Genomic DNA, 13,109 nt, shown 5'->3' on the forward strand with positions numbered 1-13,109 from the left:
CACTAGTAAGAGTCCATCATGGGAATTGAACTCACAAGCCATTTTATTACACTTTGGTTTGTTTTTTATTTGTTTGTTTGAGTCAGAGCCTCAATCAGGCTAGTCTAACTGGCTATGTAACCAAGAATGATCTTGAACTTGAGATCCTAACTCCATATCCAAGTGCTGGGATTACAGTCATGTGCTACCTGGGTAATGCCCATTTATGTGGTGCTGGCGTTCATAGTCAGGGCTTCACACAGAGTAGGCAAGCAACACCAACTGAGCTATATGCAGCCTTCATTACACACTTTTTATCCAGTGAAGTTTCAAAAGCATATGAAATATCACCATATTAATTCACCTTGGAGAAAGAGCAAAGTATTTATACTATAGATACAGATTTTTCTTATAGATTTCATCACTTACTTTATTTAACAAAGACACTTTATTTGTACCAAGTGTTACTCTAAACATTTTTACCATAAAAACTTACATCATTAATACATTAACCCTAGCAATATAAATGCCAATCACCTCATTTCATGGAAGAACTATGGCAGACAGAACTTAACTAGCTCTCACTCCACTCTGGGTCCTATGAAACTCAAAAGACTTTCCTACAGCAAACATTTACCATTGCTCAACCTAGAACAGAACAGGATGTGTCAGCAGCCTTTCCTAACTCCCTCCAGTTTCAAATTCACTTACACGTAAGAATTTTATGGAGAACAATGCACAACAGGATGGCACGGAAGCCACTCTGCACTGCTCTGCTCACTGACACTTTAATAAGCCCTGCTGGAGGCACGGGCACTGCCAGATGCTAGAGTTAACACAGATCACAGAGGGCAGCAAATGGGCACAGGACGAGCAGTTACAAAGACCCAGTGGTGAGTTCTTCCTCCTGGCCAGTGCCCACATGCTGGTGATCAGTGAATCAGAGTCGGAACTGAGCTCACCTGTTCCCCCACTGGCTGATGTCTCCACATAGCTGTCAGGAACCTTGGGAAAGGCATCTAACTCTTTCACCAAACTTAAGGTTTTTCTCCGATTCAGTCGCCTCATCTTCAGAAAAACCTTCCTTTTCCTTCATATAGTCATGCTAAAAAACAAACAGATAAATATATAGCCAATTTTCTCAGAAATTAGCAATGCGCATTTTACTCTTTTCTCCATTCCTACTGACAAAATTAATGAGAGGCAATATGAAAACGCACATTAAAGTGGGAAACTGTCCATTTTAGTCAAAGAATTACAATTAGGTTGAAATATTTATTTATACGTATATACATGTGTCGGGGCAGGAGCTACAAGGCGAAACAAGCTGAGGTGAGTTCTCACTTATTCTAAATCAGCAACACAGGTGTCCCTCAGTGTCCACAGGGAATCGACTGCAGACAGTAGGAACACATGGCACTGCAGACGGCTCCTTAGATGGCAACACCTGCTAACAATCCAGCACTTCTGCTCACACACTTCAAGACCATCTCTAGGTCACTCACAGATCTAAGCAGAAACCTGACTGACCTTTCAATCATTCAGTCTCTATTCGCTATACATGACGGGATTTATGTGTGTTATGTATATGGGGGCATCTGCTCATGCGTGTACAGCTGCATATGTGCATGTGGAGGGCAAACATCAATGCTAAGCATTCTCTTCAATCTCTCCACTTTATGTTTTGAGACATGGTCTCCTATGAACCCAGACCTGATCAATTCCTACAGCCTGGGGCCTGGATAACCAACGAGCCCTAGGCATCCTCTTATCTCTATCTCCCCACTGTTAGGGTTGTCAGGTATGCCAGCACACAGAGCTTTAAACATGGGCACTACGGATCCCAACTCCTGGTGCAGCAAGCACCAGGTTGAGCCATCACCATAGGGCTCTTATTCACCACTAAAAATATTCATGCGTTTTAAAGAAAAGCACTGCTGCGCCCCAAACTCACACCTAGCTCACAATTTAAAGGAATGTGATGTCTCTGTCTATTGAGTTTAAATTTTATTCCTCTCTCATGTTCTGACTAAACTGGCTTTGGGGGCTGTTATCTTTGGAGGTACTAAGTCCAAGAAACACTTCATATTATAGCCTTATTTAGAACATATTTACATTTATATTCATACTCTCACCCTGACCCCGTGTGTGTGGGGGCGGGGGGGTGTAAAAGGGTGGGAAGGAGGGTGGGAGGGAAGGGAGAGAGAGAGATCTCCTTCCTCATGAAGCAGCCTCTTTCCTTGAAACTCAGTGAGCACCCCAATCTCAAAACCAAAAGCTGACAAGCCAAACCACTTCAAAACCCAGGTTTTTGAAATCAGACTTGATGCTCATTTTCCAAGGGATTCCCTCATTTTTCATTCATATTTTGGATTCCTTCGAATCTTCATTTCAGTTCCAATCCTTCAGAAAACTACCGCCTTGCCTTCTACTATATATTTTTCTTTCCTAGTGGTCCACCACTGAAATACTCAACACCGGTCTTCTACTTTCCTATTTTCCCTTGACCATCCTAACACGGCTTACAGAATCCTTCACAAACCAAGGCCATCAAATCAAATATCTTGCAGTCTAAGTTCCAGCAACACTGAAAACCTATCAATGTTCATTCTTTCCTCTCTGCCAGAATTAGTCCTTGTCCTCTCCCTCAGCTTTCCTAAGGACTGATCCCATTTACTCTTCTGTGCCTCATATGACTAGAACGGTTTCTACCCAGGGACTGCACATTCCATTTTCTCCACAGGACAGTCAAAGAAAGCTTCATGTCTAACTTCACCTTTGCAGTGCCAGTGCCTGTAAGTATTAAGGGAAGGAAGGAAAACACACAAAGTAGCACAGACTGCAAATCTAAATAGTGTCAAATCTGGGTAAATGAATACTTAAAAACACTATCCATAGGAGGAATTTCTTACTGTTCAAAATAGAATCACCAGCTTTTAAACAATGGCTGTATTATAACTACTGAAAAGATGAATAGGGGATTCTACTTCCAAAACTTAAGTATATTTTCATAATACACTTAATAAGTAGTTCCTTTTAACATACATATGAAAGTATGGCAAGCATCTATTAAGTTTCACCAACATCCCAAACACACACAATCACGCATTTCCTTCCCCATCTGGCTACTACCCAGTCTCAAGCTTCTGCCATGATTCTTTTCTGGGACTGTCATTTTAGAAGGAAACAGGCTGTCACTCTACGGCTTCTATCCCATCCCAGCAACCTCACAACTTCTTCCAAGAAAGCCATTCAACCTCTAACACTTGTCACAGTATAAAGCCACTGTTATGACATGAACATGCTACCCAACTGATTAAAAATTAAAATTAACCTGCTCTTTATGAAATCCTCATGTTGTAATTCCCATTCAATACTTCATTCCTAAGACTCTCAAGGTAAGAAAGTGAGGTCATGTTTCTCTCCCTACCTCTTCTCTTTAGTGCCTGCCTCCCCTAAACAGTCACGACAGCTAACTCAGTAAAACTCAATGTCCTCTACATACGAGCTTGATTCTTCAATGACGACACTTTTATTCCTTCTTATAAATGAACAATCAAACATTTTTCCCAGGAAGGTGCAAGCAGTCCTATGGAGAGCAGAGATTTAGTCCCAAGCAGTCTGGCAAAGTCTGATCCAAATCACAGTGCTCCTGTCTCCAGGACCTGTTGCCAGCCTCTCTGCACTGAGATGCATCTACAGCTCCCTATGGCCTCTGCACCTGGATCAATCAGCAATCATCTTATTTTTCTCATCCCACCATCATCTGATATCTCCAAAGGCACCATGCCCACATGTGGTGTGTGTGTATGCACTACTCAGGCAAACCACCTATGTGTATACAGTAGAGAACACTGCTTTAGATATACTTACTTAGTAAAACTAACACTATAACTTTATCTATGTCCATCTTCAAACCCAGCTTCCCTGGCATTACTCTTGTATCCATGTCCACACTGTTTCACAAAAGGGGGTCTCTGCATGATGCTTCTGTTTACTGGTAGACAGTGATCTCTAATACTACATCTGGTTCCTTTGCTATACCCCTTTGTTTGTATATTTAACAAAAATAAAACTTCAAGAATATGCTCATAGTAGTAAGACAATAATTAACAACTGCTTAAGATATATAACAAACATCTTTATGCTGACATGATGAGAACAGGATACAGAACTGAAAACACTCAATTATGTTAGATTATTTCTGCAAACAAAATGGAATATTTTGAAATGAAACTTATTTAATGAGATTTATTGGGGAGGGGGACACCTGTACCACCGCACTCATGTAGACATTAAAGAACACTTTATCTTCTATTACAAATATTTTGAGTCACCTTCTATTTATTGTAATAGTAAATGATTAGTTTACCACTGCATTGTGGGTTGAATTATATCTCCAAAGAGATATGCTGAAGTCAAAGGCCATGGTATTTGTAAATGAACCTTATTTGGAAATATTTGGGCCTTTGAAAACATATTTAGTTGAAATCATAGTGGATTAAGATGATCCCAAATTAAAGACTGATGTCCTTTCAAGGCCATATGACGGCCTCAATATACAGGAAAGAGTGATATGCAAAGGCTGAGTGCAGAATGATCTTTTTCATGGGTTACTCAGAAGCCAGAAAAACAAAGAAGCACACTGTCCCATACCTTCTGAGAGAGCATAACCCTTCCTACACCTTGGTTTAAAACTTTGAGTTCTAATATCTGAAGAGAATAAAAAAATTTCCACTATTTCAAGCCTCCCAGTTTATAGTACACAGGTCTAATCTCATAACTTTCTAAGTGATAAAAAAGTTCCCTGGGAAAGCAAGTAATATGCTGTACAAGTTTTGTGATCTGAAAAACACAAACCAATCAGCAAACTCTCTTCTAGGGACTTCTTACTAGCTGTTATGACAAATCTGAAGGTCCTAAACTCAGAATTCCTTCCATATTGTTATCTAAAAGGGTAGAACATATGGGCTGCCAGTTATTAATCAAAATAGAAGTGGGTGTTTAATAAATATACTTTTCAGAAAAGATATTTGAGATGTATTTCTAATCAGGATGTTAGAAAGTGTGAGTACCTGAGTGGATAATTCCACAAACTGAAGATGGTGTAAACTAACGGAGAAATGTTAGAGAGCGAGACTACCAACAAGCATCTCTCCAGCTGGACTCTGGCAGTGCTCCCAGCAACAGGCAGGAAGGACAATGGTATCTACTCAATCAAAGTGCATAAGTGAAACAAGGAGATACAAAATAGAGAGGAAAGGTCAACAGCAATAGTTTGAAATATAATGTTCTCTAGGAGCAAGAGTATCTTTAACAAGTTAGGAGGCAGTACTGATATAAATAAGACTGTACATGGAGAAGCAGAGAAAAATTACTCTGCATTAAAGAGAGGTAGCAGTTTTCCAAATCAAGGACAAGTGTTTAGAATTCCTGTTAAACACACCCACTCAAACGTTTAATCAATTTTAGGGATTAGAAAGAAACTATTTTTTCAAATACCTTCTTCAGTCTCTACTGAAGGAGATCCCTAGCTTTTTGAGGTAACTCTCTCGTTTTATTGGCGAGGAAACTAGGGTACAAAAGTCAAAAGATAAGATCTCTGCCATTAAAACAGAATTAAAACCTAGGAAAACTATTAAAAAGAATTTGTAACACAGTCTAAAACCAACTTCTGTTTATAAATGAATTATTATTTAAATGACAAACCCTGGTGAAAGTAAATGCTATTTTCTAAATCTTTGCTGCTCTTGTCCTAGACTACAAGGACTTCCTTTCCGAGACCTCCTAACTTGCCACGTTTCTGTAATGTATATCCCATGAAGCGAAATAATGTGCAATACTCAGCAAAGCAGTAAAGTTTACTATCAGAAAGCTCCTTCCCCCGACCCTCACTACAAAAGTCTGGAATTCCTATTTCTTAGGATCTTCCTCTACAAGCTGGAATAGTAACTTAAGGCAACTAACAAGAAAGGTAAGCAGACAGACCCTAGGCAAGTACGCACACTGGAGGCTGAAGAAGTGAAAGTCGGAATTACAACCTCAAACCAATGAAGAATGTCTATTTTAACTGTCTTTAATTGCTTCTGAAAGAAAGCCTATCGCGAAACACCGAAACAGCTGTTACTTGCCTATAGTCGAGGGCACTGAATTGCACACCTAAAGTTAATAAAAGGTTTGCCCATGGATCTGTGAGATCCAGACTACGATACCCACAGCTGTCCGGTAACAGAAATTGAGCCACCGCCTCCTGAAAGGGTCAACAGCTGACAAACGGGACGCCCATACCACCTGCCTTGGCGTCTGCGCCCGCCCCGGCCTCTCTCTCGGCCTGGTTTTTAACTTAAAGGACGAGAGAAAGCACGGTGCTGGCGGGGCTGCTGCTGTCCACGACAGCCTGGACGAGACAACGGAGGGCGCGGCCAACCCGTGCGGAGCCGAGCACCGAAGCTCCCCGGCCCCGGGGCACGGACGCCGGCGGCACTCGGCAGGAACGCCCCCAGGCAGCGGAGCGGCTCCGCGGCCAGCTGCTCCTCAGAGCCACGGAGAGCACAGGCCAGCACCAGGCCTGGGAACCCCTCAGCCGTGCCCACGTCCCCGTCCGCCCGGAACCGCCGAAGGAAACGGCCCCGGCGGGGTTTTAGCGTCCTACCCAGTGGTACGGTCCCAGCCGACCGCCATGTTTCACAGAAGCCCGGGTCGCCCGAGCCGGGCGCACACGAAGATCTCGCGAGAACAAGGGCAATTCTCACCGCTGACCGTGTCCGAAGGGACCGCAAGTGGAGAACTCGCGATATTTCCTGTGTTGATGGTGGGTGACGTAATCAAACGGCGCGGTCAACCTGAAAGGGGCGTGGCTACGTGGAAACGAAGTGAAACCACGAGGCCTGTCCCTTTCCAGGAAGGAAAGTTATCTTCCGATTGACGCCGAGACCCACCGCGTAGAAAGGCTCTCACCTCTACAGACCGGAACTGATCACTAGGCACCTTAAGGCGCGGGCAGCGCTGTGTGGTTCAGGTGGCTGAGCGGCCAATAGCTTTGCGTCTTCATTTATTCCGGTCAAGAACACCTAAACGTCCCTTGTCGGGCTTGGGGAACAGCTTCAATTGTTCGGTCAGTGTGCTTAACGTTTCTCTACATGTAAGCTACACAACAAAGCAAGATAGTGTTGTCCGTTGCCCCTCACAGCACAGGACGAAATAGAGAGGCTTTGGAGAAGAAGTTGGCTCCGAAGTGCTGGAAAGGAAGGCCATTCCAGCTCCCTTTCCACCCATTTGCTACCAAATTTTACAGTCACGCGTTGTCACTTAAAACTCGGGATTACCCAAAAGAAAGAAAAAAAAAGTTATAAGAAAGGCGTATTTATTACGAATGTTTACACAGAGATCACTTTTTGAAGTGCTTTTTTTGTGTTTTCGCTATTTAATCCTACCAACACTGTTGCAAAGAACTACTATTATTTACTTGGTTAGTAGGTAAGGATTAGTTAACAGCTACCAAAAAGAAAGAGACTGGGAAATCTTGACTACAATAAGTACTAAACTGTACACCAACCATTCAAATCACAGTGTTTCACTTTGTGTATATCCCTTTACTAAGAAGGGGAATTTCATCGCTCAAACTAAGGACAAATGCATGCCCTCTGGTGGCAATTTAATCTCCAGGCTTTCAAGATTACTACAATTAATCATAAATTCCTACTTGACTTAAGGTTCATGGTTGAATGGGATTAAACACAGCCTCAAGCCAAGATTTCCTAAATTAAAAATCCAATCTAACATGTTAAAGCGTGTGACTTTGAGCATATTGCATTTCTTTGTATCTCCATCCCCTCATCTGTGAAATGGGCAAAATAATGAGTTACTAGAAGTCTAAAATGCAAACTTAGCTGTAACCTATTGGCAGCTCTTCTGTGTCCCTTTCCTGTCCCCATCCCCAGGTGTGCAGTGACAGGCTCTTGCTTGGATAGAGGCTGGGCTGTTGTTCCTTTAGTTACACCTGATCCCTTGTCTCCAGAGTCAGTTTCCTTTAGGGTAATAACTATCCCCTGAGAGTTGAGTTTCACAGCATGTCAAAACTAAACAATTTGACCCTGCTATTTTTAAAATAACAATTTTCAAAACTAGCAAGCATAAAAGTTAATTTTTCCCAGAGAGTGAAACTTGTTAACCAATCAATCAACCGTTTGCTTCTCTGGTTTTCTATCATGCTTTTGTTTTTGTTTTGTTTGGTGCTTGGGATCAGATTTGGGGCCTGATACAAGCGAAGCTGTACCACTGAGCTATGCTGCTAGGATGACCTGCCTGACCTCATAGGTTAATTTCCATATTATTGGTGATGTTATATCTGGGAAACAGTCTGCTTTTGAGCGACCCCATCCCACTATGTCTCACTTATTGAAGAGAGGTTTTATAGAGTAGGGTAAAAATGTTCAAAGTGTATTTTCATGACATCTCTATACTTCTCTGTGGGTTGGGTGCAATCTTTAGCTAGTTAATAACAAAAGTAAGAGAAACTGAGTACTCTTTAAGGCTCACATGTACCTCAAGTGGACTTTGTGTCTTACTCCTAGTCCACATCTATTCATTCTTTATATATAGAAAAACGAACCTCATTACCAGCCTCAAATTCAACTGGACCAAGTCTTCTGTGTTTGTTTCTACTCCCTAGCTGTCCTCAAACTGTTGCCCAGCCTCTCGACTGCACGCAGAGCCTCTTTACCACAGGCTTCAGCTACCAGTGACTACTAACTTTCCACTCATATTTTGTATTTACTAGTTTTTGTTTGTTGAGACAGACTTTACCTATATCCCAGGCTGGCCTTGAACTTAGAGCAGTTCTTCTGCCTCAGCCTCCCGAGTGCTGGGATTACAGGTATGTAAGTGGAAACTTCTGGTTTCTTTGGAAAGTCTGTTATGTCGAATGATGTTCTGCCAGGGCACACGGGTGAAAGGATGTTTTGCTAAAGCAGACACATGAAAGAATGTTTTCCTGAAGCAGACACAGGTAAAAGGATGCCTTGCTATAACAAACATGTGAAAGGACCAGTGATGAAGGAGTATAAATATGACCCTACAGGTGTGAGCTACACTTAGCTGGAACACAGTCTCATCATTGTCATTTATGGGCTTCTGCCATTTTCCATGTCCCAACTTGGAGCTTGAAAATCTGAGTTTTCTTATTTATATGAGAACATAGGTCCATGATGTTGCAGTAGTTCCCAGTTTTCCCATTAAGCTTTTTTCCTTCCTTATTCTTTTGTCTCCAAACATGCATTTTAAGTAGCCCATCTTGAAGCTCACTGGTTCTGTCTAACCTGTTTTTGATGGCTCCCATGACATTTTCAATTTTACCGTGAATATTTTTCATCTTGGGAATTGTTCAGTTGCTTTCAGCTTTTTGAGATTCTCAGTAAGATACTGAGACCTTTCTGTATTTTCCTTAAGATTACCAAATTTCCTTTAATGAGTTCAACTTCTCACTGAGGCTTTGCCCATGCAGGCTACTGCATGGTCAGTTTCTGGCACTTTGAGTACTAGACAAGCTCAGTGTTCCCTAAAAGCTCTTGGTGCAAGGTGGTGTGACACATGTGCACCCAGGGGTCGGATACTCTACACAAACTTTGACTGAGCCTGTTTGTCCTGAGAGAACCTGTTGTCACATCCTCATTTTAACACTAGATGGCACCCAGGTGCAGATCTGGTGGGATTCTGTTGTCTGTCCTCACTGTTGCTGGTTTTAGATGTAAATCAAACCCAGATTTGATTCAGTATCCTTCTTGGAATATTGTTGAAAACAAAATCGAGACGATCTAGAAATGACCTCCTTGAAATGATTCAGGATTCTCCCTGGTAACAGATTAGGGTCAGATGCCTTTTCCACAGTCACGGCCCTGTAGTTAGAGTCTGCTGGATTCTACCCACTTCTGGTCACATTCACTAACCATGGATAGATTCTCTTTCGTTGTGTTGTCTTTTTTCTCTGATGATGATTTTCTTTGTTGTACATAATTGTTTTAAAAATTAGTTTTTTATAATTCCATTTGTCAATTTTTCCTGTCTTACGTGTTTTGAAGGAACCAACCAGAAAACAATAGCTATCAACATTGATGGTTACTCTATGGTTTCCCAGTGGTTTCAGAACTTCACGTCTTTGCTCAGTGATTTTCATCCATGTGCTGTAGGGTGTATTGCTGGTCTCGGAGGACAAGCTCCTCACTACCCCTAACAGTGCAAAGTAGTCTATGAGTTGACTCATAGTCACTCTGCTGAGCCAAGCATGGTTCACAGTCTGCCAATTTTAAAATCTGGGAGCAAGCTGGAGAAATAGCTCAGTGGTTAAGAGCACTGACTGTGCTTCCAAGGGTCCTGAGTTCAAATCCCAGCAACCACATGGTGGCTCACAACCATCTGTAATGTACTTATATATAATATATAAATAGACTGCCATCGGAGAGCAGCAGCCATGGCCCTGTGCTACCCCATGGCCGTGGGCCTCAACAAGGGCCACATCAGCAAACCAAGACATAGCCTCACCCCAGGCGCCTCACCAGGTTAGTGCAGGACATGATCCCGGAGGTGTGCTGCTTCGTGTCCCATGAGCAGCGCGCCCTGGAGTTGCTCAGTGTCCAAGGACAAGTGTGCACTCAAGTTCATCAAGAAGAGGGTGGGCACGCACATCTGCGACAAGAGAAAGCGGGAGGAGCTGAACAACATACTGGCAGCCATGAGGAAGGCAGCAGCCAAGAAGGATTCCTGAGCCCTTCCCCAAAGAAAAATCGTTTTGACAAAAAAGTAAGTGAATCTTAAATAAATAAATAAATAAATAAATAAATAAATAAAATCTGTGAGCTTTGGCATGTTCCTTCACCCCATGCTCTGCCTCAGTTTTCTTTTACATATTTTTTGAGATTATAATGTAATCATGAGGATTAAACCGATTGATGTTTATAGTGATCATAGATATTTGATGAATAAAAGCACAGTGTGAAAGCAAGTGTTAGAGGGTCTTTCAATACCAGAGGACTTGATGGTCATGAGGAGCCAGCACAAGATCCTTAACATGCCACACTCAATTAACCTAATTTCATTTTAGAAGATCTAATTATGAGGTGGCTAGGGGGAACAGAATAAAGTTAATGAATTCCAACTTGAGTAAAACACTTAATAAGTGTCTCGTGATGCCTGTGTAAGCTGAGAGGGAAAAGTAAGTAGATAATTTGACAGCTAGGAAGTCCATTAACCATCAAATGATGAAGTAGCCATGTAAGAAATGTTAACTTCTGGGAATGTATTTTTTAAGGTTTAGTTTTTCAGAAGAGAATGGGAATGCAGTCCCCTCACAGTTGAGTTTACTACGTTTGGGGAAATCTCAGGGGGCAACATATCCAAGTGCCATGAATAAGCTGCTTGCTGGGAAAACACCTCCTGATCATAGAACCTCCCTGCCAGGTTAGTCTCTCTGTCTCTCTCTCCCTTCCCCTCCCCTCCCCCTTCCCCTGGGTATGGGTGTATGTGAGTGAGTGAGAGAGAGAGAGAGAGAGAGAGAGAGAGAGAGAGAGAGAGAGAGAGAGAGCGAGCGCACGCGCACAAGCAGGCACACAGGAAACTGGAAGCATTTAGGAAGTGGAACCTTAAGGAAGAAATCCACCTGGTCCCTCTACCTTGCCATCATGTAAGGATCCATCACAGGCCCAGGAAATCCTGGACTGAGACCTTCAAAACTGAAAGCCCAAATCAACCCTTCTTTCCTCTGTTCATCTCAGGTTCTTTGTCACAGGAATGAATTGATGACCAATAAAGTTTCCTTCCTATCATACTAGAGACTTACAGTCACCCCTAGTTTTTCTAATAGATTTCTTCCTGCTACTGGACTGGGGTACCCAGGGACCACCAGAAGTGAGTGCTTTGAAACCTCTCAGCCTGCTTCAGTGACCCAAGGGACCATCTAGTCTCCCCCTTCCCACATTCCCACTTGTACAGGATACCTTTTTAACAGTCAACACCAAGTGGGTGGCTCCAGTATTGAGTAAAAAAAACCAAACTTTCTCTTCAGATATATAAGAGATAACTCAAGGCTTCTTAAAAATAACAACAGGACTTCGTTAAAGGGAGAGAACAGACCATTGGCCTCACCAATCTCCATTTTCTGTAAAAGCAGCTGATAGAAATCATTATACCTGATACATCCCCCTTCTGGGGATGTTGAGAATTCCCTTTTCTGATGTTGCTGCTCACAAAACACACTGGTTCATCCCAACACTGCTGGTGGCTGAGGGACCTCATGCAGGGCTTTGGGACACTCACCTGGAGTAGTCTCTTTGTTCATCACTGTTAGCACTGGAGGGTGGCACTCCAGAGGACCTTGCTTCCTTTCATTTTCTAGGGCAGCCACATCTCTGCTGTGGAAACTCTTCAAAGACATCTCCCTGTCGAGGAAGGTTAGTTTCTAGATCCACACTCAGTCACAGGCTCTGAATATCAGAAGCACAATGGGGGGTGAGGAAGGCTTTCAGAAGTACCTTCATCTTGATACACATGCAGTCGCCCTGCCTTTCCCTCACTCTACTTCAGGACAAGACTCCTTGTGCATGGTCCTTTCTCATCCAATGCCTCACAAAACCTTCTTCATGGCTTTCTTTATACTTACTGATCCTTTACTTGTAAGCCTCTTAGATATGTATCTTTTCTTTGTAAAGGTATTATGTAGAATTTTAACTCCTAATAATCTTAATTACTAAATAATCTTGTTAACAATTTCCTTGCTCATTTATTCCAAGGTATTGAGTTTAGTAATGAATTTAACAAGATTACTTAGTAACCTTGTTAAGATTTCTAAGGCCAAGGAAGAAAGCAATCTCGAACTGTTTTATCATATGCCAAGAATAGGAATATGACACATGGCTAGACCCAAATATATAGCTTTTTTATTTATTTCACATTGCTTGAAAATAAATGACCCAACTGTTTTATCTCTATCTCATGGAGAATATAGTGATAAACATTTATCCTCCTCTTACCAAACCTGTTTTAACAATTACTCCTAGATTATCCACAAAGACTAAAACACCAGACAAACACAATCAACATCTCCGGCTGTTTTTTTTGTTTCAAACAAACACACCCAAAAC

The 13,109-nt window shown here is 42.1% G+C and overlaps 1 protein-coding gene across 2 annotated transcripts in view; it reads right to left on the minus strand.

The window, feature by feature from the left end:
* Ergic2 (ERGIC and golgi 2) overlaps positions 1-6,762 on the minus strand; it is a 31,964-nt gene extending 25,202 nt beyond the window's left edge. The window contains exons 1-2 of one of the 2 annotated variants that reach the window (XM_032905428.1): positions 6,632-6,762; positions 942-1,084 (exon numbers count right to left, since the gene is read on the minus strand). In XM_032905428.1, the coding sequence (XP_032761319.1) occupies positions 942-1,047 (106 nt within the window). In that variant the 5' untranslated portion in view covers positions 1,048-1,084; positions 6,632-6,762. Of the gene's footprint in view, positions 1-941; positions 1,085-5,054; positions 5,185-6,631 lie in introns of those variants that run through there. The other variant, XM_032905429.1, reaches the window with a different exon arrangement.
* Positions 6,763-13,109: the final 6,347 nt, after the last annotated feature.

Source organism: Rattus rattus, chromosome 6, assembly GCF_011064425.1.
Source record: "Rattus rattus isolate New Zealand chromosome 6, Rrattus_CSIRO_v1, whole genome shotgun sequence".
NCBI lineage: Eukaryota > Metazoa > Chordata > Mammalia > Rodentia > Muridae > Rattus > Rattus rattus.